The 24,011-nt window shown below is 36.8% G+C and overlaps 1 protein-coding gene across 4 annotated transcripts; it reads right to left on the reverse strand.

Annotated features, from left to right (window-relative positions):
• Window positions 1–1,658: 1,658 nt before the first annotated feature.
• On the reverse strand, window positions 1,659–24,000 carry phf3 (PHD finger protein 3). Of its 4 annotated transcripts, none has more exons than XM_056470319.1 (16): window positions 23,910–24,000; window positions 20,972–21,222; window positions 20,750–20,869; window positions 17,619–19,161; window positions 14,621–14,858; window positions 13,333–13,375; window positions 12,899–13,019; window positions 12,642–12,798; window positions 9,411–9,527; window positions 9,113–9,241; window positions 8,882–9,020; window positions 6,208–6,397; window positions 5,962–6,112; window positions 5,782–5,871; window positions 5,497–5,692; window positions 1,659–3,695 (listed from the first exon to the last, which is right to left on the reverse strand). In XM_056470319.1, exons 2-16 carry the CDS (start codon window positions 21,195–21,197, stop codon window positions 2,137–2,139), a joined length of 5,019 nt encoding a protein of 1,672 aa, XP_056326294.1. In that variant the 5' UTR covers window positions 21,198–21,222; window positions 23,910–24,000; the 3' UTR covers window positions 1,659–2,136. The 4 variants fall into 4 exon arrangements, with proteins under 4 accessions (XP_056326294.1, XP_056326293.1, XP_056326291.1 ...); XM_056470318.1 differs by having other exon boundaries at window positions 5,962–6,109; window positions 23,846–23,983; XM_056470316.1 differs by having other exon boundaries at window positions 23,846–23,983.
• Window positions 24,001–24,011: the final 11 nt, after the last annotated feature.

A 24,011-nucleotide genomic window follows, 5' to 3' on the forward strand; every position in this document is an offset into this window, starting at 1 on the left:
TTGACTATTCCTTTAAATTTAGAATTAAAAATAGGTTAAGCTTTAGTCATATTTATATATTTAAATCAATAATTAGTCATTTTTATTACAAATATCAAAACATGATGAACCTGAAAATAGGGCTATGATTGCACAAAATAGGGCTTTGAATTCTTTTTTATTTGTTCTTTGTATAAAAGGTCATAGGGTGAATCTAAATTAGGTTTGCTGCTTTTTCTAACCATTCAAACAGTGTTGAACAACTTGTTGTTTATAGAAATAAACATTAAAACTGTATAACAAGTATAAAATATGGACATTTATGATGTATAATAAATGTGTTTTTTGGTAAAATACCTCCAAAGCCTGTCTAGCTATTTTTAAATGAAAGAAGCTACTTTATTTAATGTTTTGGTGTTATTTTAAAAAATGTAATGTAATGTGTGTATTTATATAGCGCATTTATCCTGTATGGTCAAACACCCAAAGCACTTCACAATCATGGGGGGAGGGGTGGTCTCTCCACACCACAACTAGTGTGCAGCGTCCACTATGATAATGCAATGGCAGCCACAGGACAACAGCGCCAGTGCGTTCACCACACACCACCTATAGGTGGAGTGGAGAGACAATGATGCAGCCAATTCAGCGGATGGGGATGATTGGGAGGCTATGATGGGTGAGGGAATTTGGCCAGGACACTGGAGTAACACCCCTACTCTTTACAAGTGCAAATGGATTTTTTTAATTACCACAAAGCATCAGGACCTCGATTTAGCATATCCAAAAGACAGCACTCACTGGCAGTGTAGTTTCACTATACTGGGGCATAGGACTCACACAGACCACAGGTTGTGCGCCCCCTTCTATCCCAACTAACACCACTTCCAATAGCAGTCTAGTTTTCCCATGTGGTCTCCCATCCAGGTACTGACCAGGCTCAGCCCTGTTTAACTTCAGCGAGTAACTGGTCTTAGGCTGCCAGGTGATATGGCTGTGTACATCATAAAGCTCAAATATTTTCAACACTGAGGCTACATTCACACCAGACGTGGATGAAGCGTCAAGCACAAGTGATTTACATATTAAGTCAAGGCAAAGATGCAAATAGACATCCTGCGGGGTGTTTCACACCAATGAGGCGGAACTTTAGTGGACATTTGGGCTGCATTAACCAATCAGGTTATCTCACCTATCAGCTTTCTCTTGTAGCACGATTTATCCTCATGTGCCGAGTCTGGTATGAACGCAGCATTACAGTAAGACAAAATGTTTCTTGAGCATTATAACAGCATATTAGAGAAGTTTGAAACGGTTTGAAGTTATTCTAAATTGTATTCAGTCTTTACTGTAATAGATAACATATACTCAGATTATATAATGAAAGGTAAATGAACCAACATTTAAACTGCTGTGTATACCAAACGTCATTCTTACTAACTTTTTAAATGTGTGTGGTTTTGTTTTGGTTAACAGTTCTGTCTCTAATGAATGTGGCTTTTGTGCCTTTAATGGTACATGATTTCCTTCCAGGTTCTTTCAAAAGCCATTCACAAAGCTTGTTCTTTTAATTGTGAAATAAAAAGTACTTTCCTCTTTGATCCCAGGTGTTATTTTTAATTACAGTGCATGACAATAAAAAAATGAGCCTTTTTATGAAACAAAGACTTTCATTTCAGTCGCCTTACTAACAATAAAAACATTTTATTATGAACTGTACATAAACACAATGTGCTGAATGTGCACATTTCTGTTTTGGGTGACAAGCCAAAATGTACAAAGAAAATATTTGTCACCGGAAACATAGAAAATACTTAAGAAGCCAAATTTAGAAAAATTAAAACTGAAAATGAAGCAAAAGAAGCTGTTCTTATCGACCACGGGATGTTTCGTCTCATGGAACGCTGCGTACGACAGTAGTTTCATTTTCTTGATTACAACCAGCTGCTTATGAAGATGTTAGCGGGTAATTGAAAAGCCAAGTACAGAAAAATGTACATTAAAAACAAACATTCTTTAGATTTCAAAAACAAAACAAAACCAACTAAAAATCTCCGACTAGCTGCTTTTCATATAAAAATCATTTTGAAACTTTATAAATAGTTTTCTTCTACTGTTACAGATTTAAGGTAGGATGAGCGCTTAGATCCCCCAAGATCACGAACGCCTGTCTCTAGAGTCTTTCCTGTGCTTCTCGTGATCTGAATCGCGTGATCTGTGTTTGTCTCTGTCTCGATGATGGCTGCTGTGCCGTCGCTCTCGATGTTTCTCGTACCTTTCGTCTTTCGAGTGGCGCTCCCGCTCGTAGTGCCTGCTTTTGTGATGATGCTTGTCATAGTGCTCTCTATTACTGCTGTCCTTCCTGTAGGTCTCCTCGGAGCGTCTGGACAACTTGTCAACAAAGTCACTGTAGGACTTCTCCGAAACCTTCTCATCTTTGCTGAGGGGCAAAGCGGTCGGCAAGCTAGACTCGTAGGCTATAGGAGGGGGTGGGAGCGTTGGTGGAGGGACGGTTTGAGGCCATGGTGGAGCGAGCATGTGAGGATCGCTTTGAGGGAACATCTGCAGAGGAGGCGGACCTGGAGGAAATGGAAAAGGTGGGGGAAGGTGAGCTTGAAGGGGTAAGAAATGAGCAGGATTGGCTGGAGGAGGGTAAAATTGGGGATCAGGTGGACCGGAGAGATACGAGTGAAAAACCGGTGGGTTGTAAACTTTAGGGTTAAAAGAAGAGCTTCTGGACTGCTTGAGACCTTCGTTCTTCCCGATGGATGAGATTGTGGTAATGGCTTGGATGTCCTCTATGGCTTTGCACTCTTGCGTTGATGGTAGTGGTGTAACTTTCTGCTCAGGCTTTTCTGAACTGCTTTCTGGCAGTTTTGATTCGGTGGGTTCAGGTGCTGAAGAAGCTCTCTTCAAAATTCCAGCAGGAGATACCTTAATAGTTGCTGTAGGACTTGATATGGTTTCGTTTTGGGGAGCAGAACTAGAGCCTTCATCGACCGAATCTTTCAATGTACCTGATGAAATGGTTTGACTGGTTTCTTGACTAGTTGGTGCAGCTGTGCTACTGGACTCGGACTCTTCTTTGGGTTTAGTGTTTGTGAGAGAGGAGAGGAAACTTTCGGTTGAAACATCTGCAGGTTTGTCACTCAGAGAAAGTACAACTGCATTCTCTTTCTTTTCTGAGCTGGTTTCCAGACTCACACTAACTGGCGCCTGCTCTGTTTTAACAGCTTTGGGTTCTTTTTTCTTAATAACAAAGCGGTCGAGTCGTAGAGTGCTGGGTACAGGTTTAGGATTGACTGTTGCATTGTTTCCACTGTCAACAGATGGAGTCTTGGCCATAGTTTTTGTGGATTCACTCTTCATATTGTCATTCGAACATGACGTTGCTTTTTCAGGCAACTTCAATACACCGGGAAGAAAGCGCAAAGAAACATTCTCATCGGTCTCTGTATCCAATATTGGTTCTTCAACAACCGACTTAATTAAGTCTGTGGTGTCTTTTTTCCTGGCATTCCCCAGATCGCTGATAAAGCTTTGCTCCGTGTCTAGGGCCACAGGAGTCTTCTGTGGGTAGTCGACCTGAGGTTTGCTCTCTGCCAAGAAACTTGGAGCTTCACTGACATCGCTTGGCAAGATTACCCCAAAGTCTCTTTTTGGTCTCTGGCGGATGATCAAACCAAGAAGTAGATTTGGTCGATTGGTCTCCAGTCCTAAAAATGTAAAGCATTGTAATTAATATCAAAGATTTTATGCTGACATTTTAGTTTGATGGTTCCCTTTAGCCTTTCTGTTAAAGTAACTTATAAGTTGGCATATATACTTGCAGTTACATGTTATAGTCATTTGTAGAGCTGCACGATTATGGATAAACTGAAAACCACAATTTGTGTGTTTTGTTTAAACAAGAGATTACGATTCTCCCCTGAGTCTGAACAGACAAAATGGCTGGATACAAAGGAATAAATCAGCATTTCTGAAAAATCTTGCAAAGTTACTAATCAACAGTATGTCAAAAGAGAACTATCAAAATTAAGTGTTGCTGAATACGTACAAACAGGGGTGGGCAAAAATACATTGAAGTGTATTTTCAAATAAAATACCTCAATTTGACATGTATCAAAATACAGCAGCCACAAATGTTTCATATAATACTGTATTTTGAAAAAATACAAAATAGTTTAACAAGGGAGCATGGCATTTCTTCACAACCCTTCAATCAATAGGGCTATTGGATCAATCCCATCACCATTAAACTGACTCAGTGAGGTAAACAATGATTGACAGCAACAGCTTTTCTCTGCGCAAGTTTAGGGCCCAACCCCAATTCTATTTTTGAACCCCTACCCCTTCCTCTTGGCCCTTGAAACAGAGTGTGAAAGGGAACACATCATCATATGCTTCATATGAGATTGATGATGGTGTCTGCTGTAGTTATTCCAGTTGCATTTTTTTTTTTTGGTATTTATCTTCAGGAAAAGAACCATGTAAAAACCATGTAATGCAGATAATGAGTTGGAACAAAGTACTACCATCTCTTAACAGTCTTATATTTTAAAAGGGTGATTTGTATTAAGAGGTTATTTCAATTTTTTGCTCACATAATTTAAAAAAAAAAATTTTTGTTTTTTGCAATTGAAATATTATATACTTAAGTAAAAACATGATATCTCATATATCCTGCTGCTGCTTTGTAAAGGGAGTCTGGAGTTTTTGACCAGTCTGTACTGGACTATTATTAAATATTTGTATCTAATATACAGTATTGTGCCACTTTGACATCTTTAGACAGGCATTTTCTTACTCTTCATTACCTATACAGAGCACCTGTAGATCAACTAGGATTTTTAAACAGCCAATGAAGTATTGTAGGAATCACCACTGAAGGACTTATTTTAATGTTTGTCTTTTATTTGGCATCTACATCAGCAATCCATCTAAAACTATTATTATCTATTATATTAAGTGTTTTTTTTATTTCTAAACCTCCTCAGCATTGAGACTGATAACGGTTATGTGCTGTATAGGCTCCACATTTCTGCTTTTGGATTTCATTTCTTAAACAAAGACGCCATTGCCTTATACACTATACTGCCATTACATATTATTGATGTTAGCATTGTACAGTATACTATTTTCAGTGATTGTGGACTTGCTTCCAAATATACCTATGACATTTGTCTGGTATTTTCTTTATGTGTTGCATAATTTCCATCCATACTCCAATCATTGACCACCTTCTCAATCAATTTTCTGTTCTGATCTCAAGCTTGTGCAAATAACTGAGAAAGCACTAATCTGAGGCTGCATTTTTGTCATCATGTAGACTTACAAAGTATTTTGCAGTATTTAAAAATACAAGACACTAAAGTATCTTGATACAAAATATTAAGCCATTTTCATCAACCCTGTTAAAATACAAATTACAAAATACTATTTTGTATTTGAAATACATGTATCATAAATACTGCCCATGCCTGCATATAAATCCTAAAAGATAACTAAAATTCTTACCTGGGCCATCAAACGGAACAATCTGATGGGGAATTTTTTCTGTGGACCCGAGAGGAATGAGATACATGTCTTTAACTTGTTTGCGATTGTTGGCAACAACACCGTATCTTCTACGGCTGCTGAAGTAGGCATACAACAACGTGTACGAAATCTCATCTTCCTCTGTGTCTGGGCTGAAACGAATTACACAGATCTCCTACAAAAGAAAAAGACAAATTAAGTCACAAAAAACAAATGCAAATGGTCATGAAGAAAGTGGCAAATCACATGACCAATCATTTGCACCTTTGTCCCAGAAGCACGAATTTTCTCAACGTAGTCCCAGACTATTTGAGGAGAGATTCGACCACCTACTTGGATGTTGTCCGGCAAATCCTGCAAACACAAATCATCCAAATAAATCCATTTAAATGTCTGGCTGACACACTTAGGATATGTTTCATGGAAAATGTTGCCATGGCATACCTGTGTTAGGTGGTCCAGCGTTCCAGAGACAAGATATGATTTTGTTAGAAACCTTGCCACAGCCGGCATATCAACATAACCGCCCCACAGACTTTCCAAGGTGCTGAGGAAAGTAGCTGTATCTTCTTTGCTACACAGACTATCTGCCCTACTGAAGAAATCAGAAAGCAACGAATTCACAATATAATTAACTAACCATTCACACCATGGGTTTCCACAAATCACTTGTTTAATTGGATATCTTACCTAGACTCTGGCAGGAAATTGAGGAGACCTTCCTCCATGGCTCTTAAAGTCAGATCATCCATCAGTGCTGATGTAGGTGTGGTTGTAGATGGCTGAGATTCCTCTGTCACACTTGACTGCCTCCTCACTACTGTTGTAGCCACTTTCACCACCTTTGTACTGGCTTCCTCTGTAGGTGGAGCCATGCGACCTTCACAGAAACATCCAGAAAGTTTATACAACTTAAAGTTTTAAAATTACTTTGCATTAATCAGTTTAAGCAAAATGTAACCACTTTTAAACCAAAAGACAAAAGTTAAAAAAAAAAAAGATTTGCTAACATTAGCTATGTTTCCATCCAAAGATTCACATTAAATTTATGCACAAAACTGGAATAACGCATAAGAGACGTATCGTTTCCATCCAACGAGTCAAAGAGAACAAAATCGCCGCTTATCTGCCGCCAAATATCAAAAGTAAAAACAGGATTTGCTGCAGTAGGAGAAGCTGCGTCAATCTTTTCTTTATTTAATAAATTACTTGCGGCTCATAAGACAAATGCCGACACACAATGACAATATATACAGGAACTTCAATACCTTTAAGACCTTTTTTAAGACCCTTTCCATAAATTTTAAGGCCTTAAAACAACTTTAGGTTTCAACCAGAAACCCTGGCAAGATTAACTTGCAGTATATTTACTAAACATTAATGTAAGAGACTAATCCAAAACTGAAAAATTATTCATATACTGAATTAAAATCTGTTAAATCTAGCTATTTGTTGGCACCTATAGAACTGCAGAAATAATGGTGTTGCCTGGGTTACTGCAGTAAACAAAGCAACATGATATCAAATCTAGTAGGATGTCATTGATTTCATAAACTACACAGTGTCCAACTGTCCAATTGTCCAACAGGCAAACTTCAGCATACAACCAAACATTGCATAATCAAAAATGATATAAAATTTAATACCTTGCAAAATAGCATTTAAGACTTTTTTAATACTTTAAAGGCCTTAAATTTCTCTACATAGATTTATCAACTTTTAATACTTTAAGACCCTGTGGACACCCTGAGGCCCCGTAATCGGTTTTAGTTTTAAAACAGCATTTTAGAATGAAAACGATCCACACTGGCGTTTTACCCAGCGTTTCTGGACAGCTTTCTGTCCACACTATACTGCTAAAAACCACACACAAACAAACACACACACACACACACTACAGATCTACAGCTGGATCTAATCTCACTATATTTGTTAAATGTGATATTTAATTCATCTCGTCTATATCTATCGACATATTCCCTGACTTTGGTCTTAAGAATCTATTAATTGTTCTCAGGTAACGCGTTTTGGCTGAGCGCAAAGATAAGTTAATTTATGTAACCACATACACTGATTCTGCACATTTGACTGATTGCTTCCCTTTATTTCCAATAATGTATAAACTTATTGTACGTTATACTTTTATAATGCCCATGATTGATTATTAAAAAATTTGAATTGTCAATAATGAAGGGAGGCTGTTATATTATAGGCTCCATTTTGTTATAAATATGCATACAGTGAAGATGACGGTCATATAAATATGCAGCTACACGACTCCTCAACATTTTCGGTGTCTGTTAATTTGCTAATATCAAAATGAAAATAGGCAGTTCCTTATATCATGTTTTTTATTGTATTGTTAAGAAAGAGAATCAACGTATCCAGGATGATGTGAATGAGGTTATAAAGTGCACTGTTCCCTTTAAAGATTTACACTTTTCGCTGCTCAAAAACTCTGGTGTAGTGTGGACGGAAGGCGTAACCGTAGCAGAACTTATGCATTTTAAAACTAAAACATATTAGTGTGAATGGTGCCTGAATATACGTGTGGTGGCGTTTGAAGTCTGATGTCATCAAACGCCACCATATGTTCATTCAGGGTGTCTATAGTCAACAGCCTGCGGAGCAGACACTCTTGACAGTTCTGGAGGTCATTAATAATATAATAACACTAATACTCAAATGGTTAAGGTGTTTTAAAATGACCAAAATGACATTTGAGATGTTTTACAGCGCAGTCAGCAACTTGTTTTGTCCATTCACACACTTTTTTATCATCACATGATCTCTTATAACAAACAAACAACTTTTTTTTAATGTGGATACTAAAATTTGTTCGGTAAAAGTGTTCCCATCATAGTTTATGCATATTTTTTTCTTACCGAATAAAAAGTTTAAGCGCATCTTGGTGTTTCCATCAAACGTTTTTATGTGCATACCCAAAATAGGTGGATGGAAACAGCTATTTTTATTTAAATGGCTAATTTATCTAAAAATGAAAGTTCACACCTTCAGGCCATTCATATAAGATGTATGCAACTTAAATATCAGCGTTACCATCTCTGAGAGACAAAAAAACGAAGCATATAAAGTGAACAAAAGCACATGCCTCCTGATAAAACAGAGATTTTATGAAGCATAAATTAAATCTAGTTCTATTTCTTCGTTTCATAACATCTACATATCATATTATTAGGTGCTTTAACAACATTAATTCTTTAAAATGTTCTACTAAATACTTTAATGGCCTCTGGGTTAATAAATTAACAGTAAATTGTATAATTTCTGTGATCTATCCCTGTAAGAATGCAAGTAAGTTTTCAGAAGCTGAACTTTATTTTACCTCTAAAAACTGTTTTACCTGTGCAGATTTTGCAGTTGAGGTCAAATAGATGAGACTTGTGCAAGTTGGTGGTATCTATGGATTTCTTGGGACTCTCAACTTTAATCTCAGGGGGTTTCTCTTCAGGCACTTCCATAACTTTCAGCACAGGCTCTGGCTAAAGGAAAGAAAAAGCAATTTTCTTATTCACTTGTTGCAAAATATAACTAAATTGCATCGAATGGAGATTAGATTGCTCCCAAATCTCACCTCAACCTCTATGGCCTCTGGTGCCTTGGCGGGCTCCTGATTCTCTATTTCAATTTCCCCTTTATGAGTGATTTTAGTAATAGGGCGTCTCTCTACCTCTCGTTGTTCTTTTTCAATCATTTCAATTGTCTGCCAACAAAAACATCAACAGGTTTAACAAATCAATACACAAAAAACAGAATGACATTGAAATCACAAGCTGAATATAAACTTTTCCTTTTTGATATTTCACTTCACTCTAAGCAAATGTCAGCGTCGACAAAAAAAAGAAATAGTGAGATTCTAAAGTTTTACTAACATGTCGATTTTCTCTTTTTCTCCAAGCAGCCAGTTCCTTGGAGGCCAGCTCTTCTGCCGTCATGCGCACCAGATCTGCAGGGGAAACTTCCCCCTTGAGTACACGCTTGAATAACACCTGAGAAAGAACATTTATTTTCATTAACACTGCATTAGATTTAGCTACAAATGTGTGCTTCTCCTACAAATGCTTTTTAGAGAAAACAGGTAGTACAGTGATATTATTCATATGATGTCAAATATAATATAGGATCATGAGCATTTCACAATTGTAAGGGTGTTTTCAAACAAGTGGATCGTTTCCTTTTTTTCTCAAAACAGGGAACTTGATACTGTAGCTGGCTTTCCAAAAGTATCCCATGCGGAATTCAGAATTATTTTTATTATTTATTTAAAGTTTTATACTCGATTGAGGTGGTTTTGGAATTTTGTGAAAAATAATTAATACAAATATTACACCAATGTGACTAATCAGTAGGCCCACACGGAACCTGTGCGCAAAAAAATATGCAGATTTCCGAAGATTTTCAGTCCATCATTGAGCCTATTTATTTAGTTGTGTGTAAATTTATATTTATTTAGCTTTTAAATTAATTTCAGTAATATTTTTGACTAATACGAAAATGTTCATATGATTTTATTACAATACACTTTGTAAAGCAGGGGTCTCAAACTGCCAGCCCGCAGGCCATTTGCGACACCCTCCTCCCTCCGGCCCGCAACATCAAAAATATAACAAGCTTCGGACCAACAAAACATATATTTTTGAATTACTATCATTGGTGTGTGCAGCCACATATACACTAGTGGTTTTGACCCCCTACCTACTAAGCATTTAAAGTACTGTACTATATTCGGGTTACTTTTGGTTTCTCTCAGTATGCGGTCAAGAGTAACTCACATGCAGGTTATTTCTGGGGCTGATTTAAACGCTGAAATATTTACCTCTAGTTTTACTTAAGCTTGATTTTTGTTAATATTCAAGGGTCGTTTGATTATAATCAGTTTTATACTGCCTTTATTTTGTTGTACAAACATTCCTTGGTGGCTTAAAGGTTATGCTGGTGGTGTAAATATGATAATTTTGCTAATATTCAATTCAAATGGTCTCATTTAATAGATTTTCCTCATATGCATATAAAGATTTGTATAAAAAAATGTGCATTAGTAAAGTTTTACTGCTGACTGAATCGAACTTGTTAAAATAAATGTGAATATATACATACATTTTTCCTCTTGTTTGTATTTTGTTGTAAGCCTTTGGTTAAGCAACAATTGATTGGGACACAATTATGCCTATTATTAAATTGTAGTATTTTCATAGTAATTTAAACTTCCCCTTCAATATTTACAACAAGAAAGAAAAAGGAGCTTTGATACTCTAGGCAAGAATGTCTGAGTGAATCAGTTACATTACACATTTCCGTTTTTTTATGTGCTAGAATGTTGAAAACGGCCCTCCTTTGAATTGTCAGTCACTGATATGGCCCCCCGCCAATTTGAGTTTGAGACCCCTGTTGTGAAGTAATAATTTCTCTCTTTTAGTAGATATATTATATGAGAGACTTGCTTTGTTTATCAAATAAATGGATCTAATAGAATTTGCATTGTAAACATTAAAAGTTAAAAATGAATTTTTTTTTATTTAACATTACGATCCACCCAAAATCATTATGCATAAATCCGCAGTTTTTTTTTACAATAAAATCAATAATAGTCTGACCATTCTAATCAGCTGCCTCCATTATGTTTGCCTTGTTTACTGTTGGTTGCTAGGTTACCAATACTAGTCAACTACTCTAGCAACTTGATGGAACAGCACCCAACTAGCATTTGGAATAAATTACTTTATTTACTTTATTTACTTGCAAGTCACATCACAAGTATATGCAATGTTGAGTCTGGATTATAATTTATCATTTCGCAAGTGTTTTTTGAGGCCTGTGACTGTGTGAGAGTTTTAAAAGCATTCAGGTGTAAGAAAATGTCTCGTTTGTAACTTAAAAAAATTAATAACAATTAATTTAACTGAATCGTTTATAAAACGAAGACTTTGCAGTATTACTTTCTATTTGATTATTCAATGTATACTGTATACCTGAATACATTTAGACTCTTCAGAAAACAATAAAATGTTGTCTATTTAATTTGCATATTTTTCTTTATTGAATTCATCTCTGCTTGTAGATTTTATGTTATGCACTCCCCTACAGAATAATCTCAACCTATCTAAAATTTTAAATTCCAAACAGTTTTTCCAACTCATCCAGTGAAATTGTATATCGCAATATAAAAAAAATACCATAATGTGTAATGTTTTCGATATTGGCAGCCCTACTTTGAAAATATTTCCTTCATTATTCATTAATTAAAACATATTAGTTAATTAGGATATCCTTCATTAATTAGGATAGAAACCTGGATAGTTTCGCATTTTCTTCTTGGTTGGAGTTTGCTTTCACAGGGCAACATGGTGTCTCCGATTTAGACACTGCTGCTGTTAATGTAACACATTTACCAGTATGAATCATAATGTTACCTGGTTTGTTGGCTCTAGCACAGAGGTGTCCAAACTCAAACCTAGAGGGCCAGTGTCCTTAAGAGTTTAGCTCCAACTTGCCTCAAAACATCTGCCAGGACATTTTAAGTGAGCCAAGTAAAGCTGCGGTCTCACTGGACTTTGCGCCCCATAGACATCCATTCATACGCACATGAATGTGTCAGACCGGAAATGCAAGGTCATGCAGCAAGTTTCGCAGATCACTGCGTTGGAAAGTTCAAGCTTGGTGAACTCTGACCAACAAAATCGCATCACTTGACTGCGTGAGACCAACCAAGGATTAAAACATGACCTCTCTGGACAGAAATTTAAAACATGGACCAATCGCTCACTTTTTTAAATGTGTAATTATCTTGTTTAATCCTGCCCCTTTTCGCAGCGCCGTACAACAGAATTTCGCATGCTTCAAACTCCAGTGTGAACGCAGCTTAAGAGCTTGATTACCTGGCTCAGGTGTGTCTGATTGGGTTTAGAGCTAAACTATGCTGGACACTGGCCCTCCAGGACCGGATTTGGACACCCCTGCTCTAGCATCTTTCAATTAGAAAACTTTGATCTTTAACCAATTGTTTTTCTTCAGATCAGTGTGACTGCATGCTCACGAATACCTACAATTAACAAATGAAAGGAGAAAATGAGAAAGACAAAGGAGAAAATGATTACATTACTTACATTATTTTTCGCATCTTTTAGGTTGAAAGTCAGACTTCTGTATTTGTTTTTGTATTTGCTGTCAACACCCTGAAAGAGAGCAAAAAGCTCTTTCTCCGTCCTTCTGGCTACCTCAGCAGGCCTGTCCGATGAAATCTTCAAGTCTGACTCCTTCGATCTATGAGATGCAGTGAAGAGAAATATGAACAACTGAACCATACTTATTATTAACAAACCGTAGACATGACTTTCCTAGCAATTCACCAAAAATCACACACCGTTTCAGTAGAATCTCCTCCAGTGAGTCCCGAACATTCCGCCTGATGTGTCCGGTGGACGGTTTCTTTGAGCTCACAGAGGATATTTTAACTTTCTTCGTCTCATGCTTCATATTTGGTCCTAAAAAAAAAAAAGTTTAAAAACTCAAATACTGTAGCAACAACTCATCATTAAGAGACATTTATTCATTTTTTATACATTGACACAACTCATTTCTTCTGTTGATCAAAAAGGAAGATATTCTGAAGAAAGATATATTGTATAGATGTTAATAGCTGTTTTTTCCCAGCATTCTTCAAATAATGTTTCGTGTTCAACAGAAGAGATTCATATTTAAACCCACTTGAGTGAGTAAATGATGAGGAAATTTTCATTTTGTGGTGAACTACCCCTTTAAGTGCAAATAATATGTAAAATTAATAAACATTCATACCTTTTTGCGCTGAATCTTCTGACAGTCGCCTTTCTCCAGCATCCTGCATTTAAAAAAAGAAGTAAATGAAATAAAACTGAAATAAAAGTTATTTTAGTGAACACTACAATCTGAGCCAAACAAAATGGCCTAATCAGTGATAACTGCAGATTTATATGCCAGTGTGCAACACCATATAAACACACCTGTGAGAAACCGTCAACCTACGCTGAGGGTGTACTCACACTAGGCACAGTTGTCTAGAACCGTGCCCAGGTGCGATTGTCCTCCCTCCCCTCTCCTCCTGCACTCTAATTGCATATCTATTGTCATCGATGTACTGTTCAGGGTGAAGAGAAGCGCTCTCGCTCAGTACAACGAACATTGCTTTAGTTATATTATTTAGTATTATTTTAAGTCGTTTGATACGCAGTCAAATCTGTTGCTGAACAGATCTTGACGCTCATAAATGTTCATGAAAGTCATTGTGCTGCACACATTAGGAGGTTTGCTGAAGGTGGCAGCGAGGGGTTTGTATCTTTAATAAACTATGACAGTTCACATGTATTAAAAAGTAAAAATGATTAATAAATCCATATGAAACAGTCTGTTAAAAGTGACTTTGCGCCTTCAGTTTTGGGCTCAGGCACACTTTGCACTCACACTACAAGCGTACCGCGCCAAAGCCCAACCAAACCTCGATCTAGCAGACCTCTTCCAACTGGGCCAGGACCAGCTAACTGAACCACACCTGGGCCCCGATTCGGAGCACTCACACTTGTCAAACGTGTCTGGGCACAATTCGTATAGCCTAGTGTGAGTACACCCTGAGTGAAAGCTAACTAAACCCTTTATTACCCACGTGTAAAATATATAGAAAGGCAGGTATATACAAACCCTTTAAAGAAAGCTGGTGGCTACCACACAAACCAAAAGCTAAATCAGAAAGGGCAGAACAAAATATGACTGTAAATCTGCCACAAGCAACCAATAAACACTCACTAGGTTGATAAAACAAACCAAATCCTATGTTTCCCCTAAGCCTCCCCCAACTAAACGAGTTGTCAAAATATATTATTGAACTTTTCCCATTTGAGGTCCAATTATAATATTTTTGAAAATTTATTTCAAGAGTCTTCATTAGAGCAAACTCTTCAGCTACAGCTAATTCAGTAGCCTGTAGTCTCTCAACAATTTCAGACACAAACTCAAAATAATCAAACCTTTGCAAGTATTTCTACAACTCTTGATTTCTATGATGAGATTGTAATAATGTTGCTTTGCTATACCGGATCAAATGTTTGCTTACTTTTCTGAAGGGTCGTATTCCACCTGCGGTGAGCGACTGCTGGGGTTTTTGTTTTTGTTTAGCGCATGACTTATCATCTGACTGCTCTGAGGCCTGTGTTTTTTCGTCCTCTTGTGCACAGCACTTCAGACACACGTACTCCTGGTCCTCCTTTTCCATCTGTTGAACTTTAGCCAGATCCAGACCCACACAGTCCCCGTGAAACCAGTCGTCACAGCGGCCGCAGCCCACCATGAACCTGTTCAAACACACAGACAACAGAAATTCACAGGTTTGAGCAAACACATACACATCTAAAGAGAGTCTTTCTTCGCTAAACCAACTTATGATTTTAAATAAGCATACACTGATGCTGAAAGCCTGGCCTTGATAAGCTGATAATTATTTTATTTTCTGGTATCATTCTTCTGTTGCATGGGTATATTTTGGGCACTAGCCAAAAATACACTGCGTCAAAATTATTATTATTTCTTTTATTTTCTAAATCATTAGAATATTAGGTAAAGATCCTGTTCCATGAAAATATTTTAGACATTTTAAATGTAATTATATCAGAACTTCTGAAGAATTTCTGATTAGAGAGAGAGAGAGAGAGAGAGAGAGAGAGCGTTTTGAGTTTATTGCCATATTAGCTTCTTTGGCTATGTCATGGCAAACAAAACAGATCAAGTGTACCACATTAAATATTACTTTAAATAATACTTTTCATAATACTTTTCTTTAATTATAAAAATATTTTAACAATTAAAAGTCATCAACAGTAATAAATAATATACAAGATAAAATACAAAAATAATATTGATAATGTACAAGATAAAAATCTAAAACAGTTTAAGGTTTACTTTTGATAAAAATTGTAGAATTTTAAAAGGATTCACATTTGAAAATATTTCACTTATAGTCTCACCAGATAAAATTGTTGTCTGATAACATTAAAAATAGGGCATTTCACAAGAACATGTTCAACAGTTTGGTTTCTGTTGCAGTATTGACATTTTGGGGGTTCTTCTCCTTTGAGTAAATGATCTTATGCGAGTCTTGTGTGTCCGATACAGCATCTGCTGTAAACAATCTCATCATGTCTTGAGTTAAAAATAAATAAATAAATAAATTAAAAAAAAATATATATATATATATATATATATTTGTGCACTGATTCCATTCTCCTTGCTGTTTGTTAAGAATGTAGCCTTCTATTTAGTGGCTTTAAATCTGATGGTGGGACTTTATTTTTCCTGTTAGGGCTGTTTTAGCAGCTTGTTCATTTCCAATTAGTCCAACATGTTCTGGGATCCAGCAGAAAACCACATTATAAAATGTTCTCTGTAGTTCATTCACTTTGATAAAAATGTCAATAATAATGGGATGCTCCAGTTTTAAAAAATTCAATGTTTGTGGACAAGATTTTGAGTCAGATAAAAATAATAAATTTGTTACATTTTGACGAGTGATTTGCTTTGCATTCATTTGTAAAAGTTTAACTGCTATTTTAATTGTTACTATATACAATAGCTATTGATTTCCATAGTATTTTGTTTCCTGTTTCAGATGTCAGTTTTTTCTGTTTATTAACGTTCTTCAAAATATCTTTGTGTTCAACAAAGTCCTAAAAGTTTGAAACCACCAAGTAGGTAAATGGTAGGGGTGGGGGAAAAGAAAATAAAGAAATTGATGCATTGTGATTCTCATAACGATTCTGGATCGATTCTCCAAAGTTCTGAAATCGATTCTGTATTCAAATTAGTTTAAACTTGTCTAAACAGAAGTAAAGTGCTGATGGGCGCACATACACATGCAGAATTCACTTCATTTGGACAAATGCAAAACCCTCGGTCGGCATAGATGCAGTGAAGCTCTGCGCTACTAGTCCGTTGTGCCAGCGCTTTTAGAATCAGTAAAGGAGGTGGACAGGATAGTATGTCACTGTTACACTACTCTCCATTATGAGTGAAAGCTTGCGGCTTGTGTTCTGAAAACATGGGTTGTGAATGAAATTGAACTAGGCCTACTGCACTGTTTTGCAAACTAATGAAGCATTACTTTGTTTTAAAGCTTGCTTATTGCTGCAAGCTAGATATGCCCAAACTAGGGCCAGCTTTGGCCCATGATAAACTTTGATTTGGCCACCATATAAGAAATGATAGGGATGGTTTTGAGATTGGAAACTTAAATTTAACCTAACCCTATGTTTGCTTGTTTTATTATTAAAAGGTAAGTTTTTAACTTCAATGGTGTTAATTAATCAGATTTTGTTTAAAATGTCACCCAACTATGCAAAGGCAGATTCTTCTTGACTAGTGTATTCAGAATTGAACTTCACTGTGTTATAAATGTGATTGTTTTTTTATATTGCAATAAGAAATCATTTAAAAAGTTATAGTACATTATTAGTATGTAGATTTACAGTAATGTTTTTTTATATTATTAAATAAAGTAGGGCAGCTTTTTGGCAACTATAATAAAAAATAGTTTGGTATATTTACCATCAGCTCATGGCTCTCAATGATATTTGGTTTTTTGCCCTTCATTTGAAAACGTTTGGGCACCCCAGCTTTAAGCCAAATACTAGCATGTTGCTAAATAACTAAAATATTATTTACTGTCATCATGGAAAAGACAAAAGAAATTATTTAGGACAAACTATGTTTAAAATGTGTTAAAATGTCTTCTCTCTAAACAAAATCATAGACTATATTTCAACTCTATTTCTAGTTAAAATGTAATGTAAATATGTACATGGACAGCAGAAGATATAGAAAAAATAGAAGTTAAGAATCATCTTCAGATGATTCAGAATCAGAATTGTGACCCTTGAAATTGAATTCAATCATGACCCCATAATCGAAATTGGATTGAATTGTGAAGCCCCTAAACAGTGAGTCAATTTACATTTCTGGGTGAACTATCCATTCAAGCTAGTATGAAATGACCACAGGAAATAATACTGGAAAAATGTGTCAATCTATGACCATGAGAATGGATTTAAAAGTCAACATACCGGTTGTTATGAGGTTTCTTGCATAACACACAGTTCTTTGTGGAGTCCCACACCGTTTCACTTTCAGCAAGAGCGTCGCCCTCAGCTTCCTTCTTCACCACAGGTGCATTATCAGGAATAAACAACTGCGGCTCCTCTACCGAGATACTCCTGGAGTTCCTACTCTTGTGTCTTTGCTGGATCTTCTCCATCTTCTTAACCTTGGTTTTCTCCTGCTCCTCGTCTCCTTGGCTGTTTGTCTTGTTCCCCGAAGTGGGAGGATTTTGTGGCTTTTTTGGAGGGTGAGGAGATTGGACTGACTTAACTCCAGGGCCAGACTCAGATGATGGTCTTCTGCTATTTGTTGGAGACAACGGGACAGAATCAGAGGATGGTTTTCTGCTATTGGTTGGAGACAACGGGCCAGAATCAGAGGATAGTTTTCTGCTATTGGTTGAAGACAGCAGGCCAGAGTCAGATGACGTTTTTCTGCTATTGGTTGGAGACAAAGGGGCAGAATTAGAGGATGGTTTTCTGCTATTGGTTGAAGATAACGGAACAGAATTAGATGGTTTTCTGCTATTGGTTGGAGACAACGGGACAGAATCAGATGATGGTTTCCTGATATTGGTTGGAGACAAAGGGCCAGATTCAGATGATGATTTTTTGGTGATGGTTGGAGACAATGGGCCAGATGGGCTTGCAGTTTTTGGTGCAGGATGTCCATCTTTAATCTTCTGTATTTTTGAGCCATCTTTAGGACCAAGTGCTGCACCTGGCCGTTTCAATTCCATCTTAACTGGCTTCCCTTTATGACTTTCTGGTTGGCCTGTATGTATTTTTTTATCTTGGGGATGCTTGGATTCTTTCTGTAAGAGTCCTGGCTTGGTCGGAGTAGATGGTTTGTTTTTAGCAGCAGAGAGAGACTGTTTGTTTTTCAGAAGCTTCTTGACTACTGGCTGAGCCGCCGTGCCATTCTTGTTCCCTGTTTTTTGTGCACTTAGCTTTTGAGTCTTAATTTGGTTGTTCTTTTTGGCGTCTTCTGACGTGGCGTTCTCCACCTTGGGCTTGAGCGGCATGGAGCTGTTAGTGTCTTGTACTTCATTAGGGTTCACATAAGGCCCAAAATCCATAGGCACGTCATGGCTAGTTGACTGGTCAATGCTCACTTCCGCAGCAGCTTCTGGTGTGGAATTATCGACTGCTTGTTCATCTTGATTTTGTCCCAAATCAAGTGCGAGTCCATCAGCGATGATGCCATCATCCTGGAAACCCAGTGACTGAAGGGCGCTTGTGCTAAATGATCCAAACGTTTGTGATGGTCCAGGGAGCAGTTCAATTTTATAGCCCCCTACGGTAACAGTTAATCTGCGCAACACGACAACTGGATTCATTGAGGAGTCAACCTCATGGACTCCAAATCGACGGCTAAGCAAGGCTTCCCTTTTTGCATCAGGACTGTTATCTCTATCATGTTCTCCACTACATGTTGACTCTTGGTTGTAACTTTCAACTGCTTTTCGTGCAGGACCTGGGCGCCTGCCTCTGACTCGACCACGGCTTGCTGAAAAAGAAAAATGGTTTTAATATATTCGTAGCTGCAAAATAGAGCAGATGAACAGTCAAACTAGGGTAAAATACACATTCCAAGCAAACTTTTAACTCAATCTTAATAAAATCCCAAAGCATGAGATATTTAAAATTTACATTAAAACAGGAGGATGAATTTCCAGTAATATGTTTATTACATCACAAATCACAATGTCACTCGCAGCACCATATACATAGAAAAGCCACACAGGATCTAAAAGATTCCCTTATATAGCATCATGCTGCCATCCAAAGGCAAAGTAGAGTAACTAAAGATTTGGTGAAAACTGAATAAGGTGACATTTGTTCTGTCTTGTGACAAAGTCTCCTGGTTCAAATTTATCTTGTTTAGAAAAAAGAAACCACTAAACTTCCAGCATCATCTCTGACTAACTTGCATAGAGATTTTTTTCTCAGTTTAAGTGTTTGCATATAGTTTGGCATGCGTCTCTGTATTGCAGCATGAGTGCCATATCTTAAATATTATATATGGTTTAAAGACAAAAGAGTTTTTCAAGCATCAAAACAAGTGTAATAAGCAATGCAGGTTCCCTTGTTTTTCCTTATATTAGATGTCCCATTTTATTTGAGCAAAACATGATGATTCCCATACATTTTCACCATGATTAAAAAGATACCCACGAACATTTTGTTCAGTGTAACAACAGTATATGTACCAAATCAGTCATATCATATATTACTATAGTATCATTTCATATATCAAAAGATAATCTAATTTAAAGGGCACCTATTTTACACCTGACGCGGCTGTGGTGATAAAGTAAAGACGGTAAAATCGTTGCAATTCATTGAGAAACATGCACTCTTTAAAACACGTTTAATCTTGTAAAACTCATTCTTGATCACATTTGATGATGATTGATGATCACAGCGAGCTCAACAGATATTTTGGTCTCAGTTGCTTTGCACACGTTCTGTCTTGTTGATATGATTGCACGCGTTACTACGGAGACATGTTAATATGCGGCTGTCAATCAATTCGTTGGGCGGGGAAACCTCATTCCTACATGTTGCGGTGGGTCTCAAAATGGGAGGGATTTGGATCCTATTTAACGTCAGGAAATAAAAAAAAGAGAGACTTATTATCTTTACATCACCCCAATGACTGTGGACACACTATACCTACACACAGTTCTGTCCAAACAGCTTACAAAAGATGATTTTCATCATAGGTGCCCTTTAAAGTCTTTACACTTTACAAATAACCTACTTATAAAAAGGGTTTACCAATTTGACAGCAAGAAGTTTATATACTAAACACTAAAATGTTTTAAAGATCATTTATTCTTTTGTATATTTGAATTACAGGTCAGAATTAATATGTTTAAGTTTCTTTATTTGTATTTAATGTCATGTCTATCTATATAAAACATGTGATTTTGAACACTCGCTGTGGTTTTTAAATTGAGCTTTGAACAAATCTAATTACTATATCATTATAGTTAAAAAGTCGCACACAACCAATTAGCTTCAGCAGATTCAAAGTAATCTAAATTAATTCAGCCACCTGTGTCCCTTTATTTCCCTTATATTACACGCACCTGTTTGCCTCCTCTGCATTTGACCTGCTTGTCTCCTGTTCTGCAAGAAGCCAGACTGATTGTGGTCTCCATCGGATGGACTCTGACTAACACCTGCTCCTGTCATTTCATGATCGGCATCTGCAAAACATGGTCAATTGAGTTCAGCAGAATCTTCAGTGGTAAATAACACACAAAGCGAATTATTATTATTATTTTTTTTTTTTTAAACAACCACTATACCTGCTGAGCTTCCAAGCTTGAAATCTTCATTTTCTAAAAGGTGAAATTGGGTACTGGCAGATCCAAACATGGGATCTTTATCACTGAGCATGTTCTTCAGTGAATCTTCGGGTTTTGCTTCAAACTCATCACTTGCTTCACATTCTAGGTTTTGTCCGAGCAGTAAGGAATCATCCAACTGGTCGCTGGGAACCAGATGATTGAATGAACCACCAACTATATCCATGAATACCTGCACTGTGTGGTTTGCTCTGGAAGAGTTAAAAAAGGTAAGTGTTACAGGTGTATCTATTAGACATCCTCATCTAGTTTAATTATTGTGATACGCTAGACTGATGACATTAAATGCATGCAAGTTTTTGCGGTGTTCAGTCCTCCTGGGACATTACTACTTACAAGTTGACAAGTCTTAGGTATATGCACAACTAGTGTTTCTTCCCATACTGATAAACATCCGGTGAATGATCAATGTGACTTTTTTTTTTTTTTTTTTTTTTTTTTCAACTTTATATGGTTCCTTTTACAGTATCGATGTTGTAATGTAATTAAAATATCAGTTAAATAGACTTCAGCATTCATTTAGTTGTTGAAGCATAAACCAAGATGAAAAGCAGTTTACATGCTCATCAGGATCAGCAGTCAAGCGTAGAAACGCCAATGAAAATACTGGAGGAAAATGTAATTTAATGCAGTGCTTCTTGTACAATCTAAGACCCACTTTATATCATATATCAATCAGGCAATGGAGATCGTTAATTTTTAAAGAAAACAGACCTTAGACGTGCCAATTTTGTAACTGCATACAGTAGGCATGGGATGATGCCCATTTTCAAGGTATACTGCGGTTTGGAAAAGTCAAAAAGTTTTAAAACTGCCAATATTTTCTGTAATACTGTTCCTAAGGTATGTGCAAGACTTTTTATATACTTTTGTTGTTGTTGTTTAGGACAACAGTTTCTCCAGCAGTAAAGATATCCAAAGAGGCCATTTTAAATTGTAAAGAAATATGTGCTTTTGAAACTAATGAAGACAGCAGAAGTCCTAATTCATTTTCATTATTTAGACATGTTTACTACTACAAAATATTTTAAATCTTTCAAAAAATAAAATACATTGTTTTCAAAGGGGATTTTTTTTTTTTTATCCAGACAATTAAACGAATACATTTTTAGAGCGTGATACTGTGAAACCGTGATATGTTTATCCAAGGTTATCATACTGTCAGAATCTTATCCCGGCCCATGTCTACATTTAACCTACGTTACTGTAAAATTAAGTCTTTCTGCATACCCTATAATGACATTGAGTACAAGATTGCATTGAACATACTTTTGATTAAATTACAAGAAAATAAAGCAGGGTTTGTTAACTCAAGACAATGGTGAGCACAAATTAGCATCAACTGTGATTTTGTCACTGCAAACACGAGTTGAATTTGCATCATGAATTCCACTTGCTGATCTATATGCAATAAGCTATATATTTTGTATATATAATTATCTATTGTAGATCAGTGATTCTGCCATGTTTCTCGCTGACATGCCACCCACTCAGAAACTCTTAAAGGAAATTGAGTTTCCCACTTGTTAAAAAAAAAAAAAAAAAACTTGGCGTTCATATGTATTCAATTTGTAAATCCAATTTATCTGACATGACTTAAATGCACCATCATCAGTATAGTTCACAAAGTGTACTATGACAAATATAAATGGTCCCCAATGAGTTCTATAGTGGGGGGGGGGGGGGAATACAATGGAAGTCAGTGGGACCAATATCAGTTCTTAAGTTTATGTTTAAAGTTCTTCAGAAGAAAGAAACTCCTGCTGGTTTGGAGCAAGTGGGTTTTTGGGTTAACTACCCTTTACCGTTTCTGAGGACAAACACAATTTTGCCTATTTTATCACATTACATGTTACAGTAAATTTCTTTACGGAGGCACTGAAAATCATGCATCAGTTCAGGGGGTTCACGATGTGCATCTCAGCAGCTTCCCAGGTTAGATTTTAAGTCCAAAGTTCATCTGCACAAATGTTTGATTACCAATTGTTTACATTACCATTTAAGTTAAATACAATTTAGAATCATCAAAGGTTTGTATATTACGTAATTATTTTACTGTTTTAATCATATGGCTATCTATGTCTAAGAGTTGAATATCTTTGCAATTAAAACATTACTTTATCCTGGGAGCTTCGCTAAAGTAAAGCGTAAACACTAGCGCTACGCACCCGCTAACGTACGTTTACAAACAATCAGCTTCACAACTGCTTGTCATATGAATTACAACCGCTGAAATGGCATTCGCATCAGGTGTCCAACTGTAAAAGTTCATTGAGGAATACAAACGCTTCATATACCTCCTCACATTTATCGCATGCCTTTAATTTGAATATTTTCAGGTTATAGGTGTTTTTATTTTGACTCCAGATCAGTTCACGTGCTCAAACAGCTAACAAATGAGGCCCTGGGCGCCTCACTCAACATTTGACCCTTTCTGAACACCTTTAAACGCTTAAAAATTCGCAAAGGGTCCATTCGTTGTTACAGTAACTCCCGGTGTTTTAAAAACCTCGCAAAACAAACAAACAAACCTCCAAACGCTTCCGCAAGCACCAGGGGGCCTTTAGCAACAACTCTACGTGTCTATCGCGCGCGCGCACAGCATTGAACACATTAAACTCAGTTTTATCTTAAAAAACATACGTTTAACGCTGTTCCTCAAATGATGCATGTAAAGTTAGCGCCATATTCAACGCGGTCTCTGCACAACTCGTCTCAGGTCTGGACTGGAGTTGCGTCGCGTGCACCCGCAGGAAGGCCTCAAACATGAAGCGTGCACGCCCACTCCGCGAGAGATGCTGATTAAACACTCACCGCGTTTGTCACTGTGATCGAAGAGCCAGCGCATAATTGGAGAAGTGCTTGTATTATCGCTTACGGTGTCTGGACGCCATATGGGTTGCCGTTGTCGTTAAGTTGCCACTGCCTTTTCCGCCGAGAACTGCGGTGGGACACAAGTAGTACTTCCTGTTGACCCCAT

Source organism: Danio aesculapii, chromosome 13, assembly GCF_903798145.1.
Source record: "Danio aesculapii chromosome 13, fDanAes4.1, whole genome shotgun sequence".
In the NCBI taxonomy this organism is placed as follows: domain Eukaryota; kingdom Metazoa; phylum Chordata; class Actinopteri; order Cypriniformes; family Danionidae; genus Danio; species Danio aesculapii.

Excerpts from the sequence above, each read along its gene's own strand:
- phf3 (XM_056470319.1), bottom strand. The coding sequence starts at position 21,197 with ATGGATATAGTTGGTGGTTCATTCAATCATCTGGTTCCCAGCGACCAG. Across the intron at positions 13,376-14,620 it reads GAATACGACCCTTCAGAAAA|GATGCTGGAGAAAGGCGACT; the intron begins GTAAGCAAACAT and ends TTTTAAATGCAG. Across the intron at positions 5,872-5,961 it reads CGCTGGACCACCTAACACAG|GATTTGCCGGACAACATCCA; the intron begins GTATGCCATGGC and ends TTGTGTTTGCAG.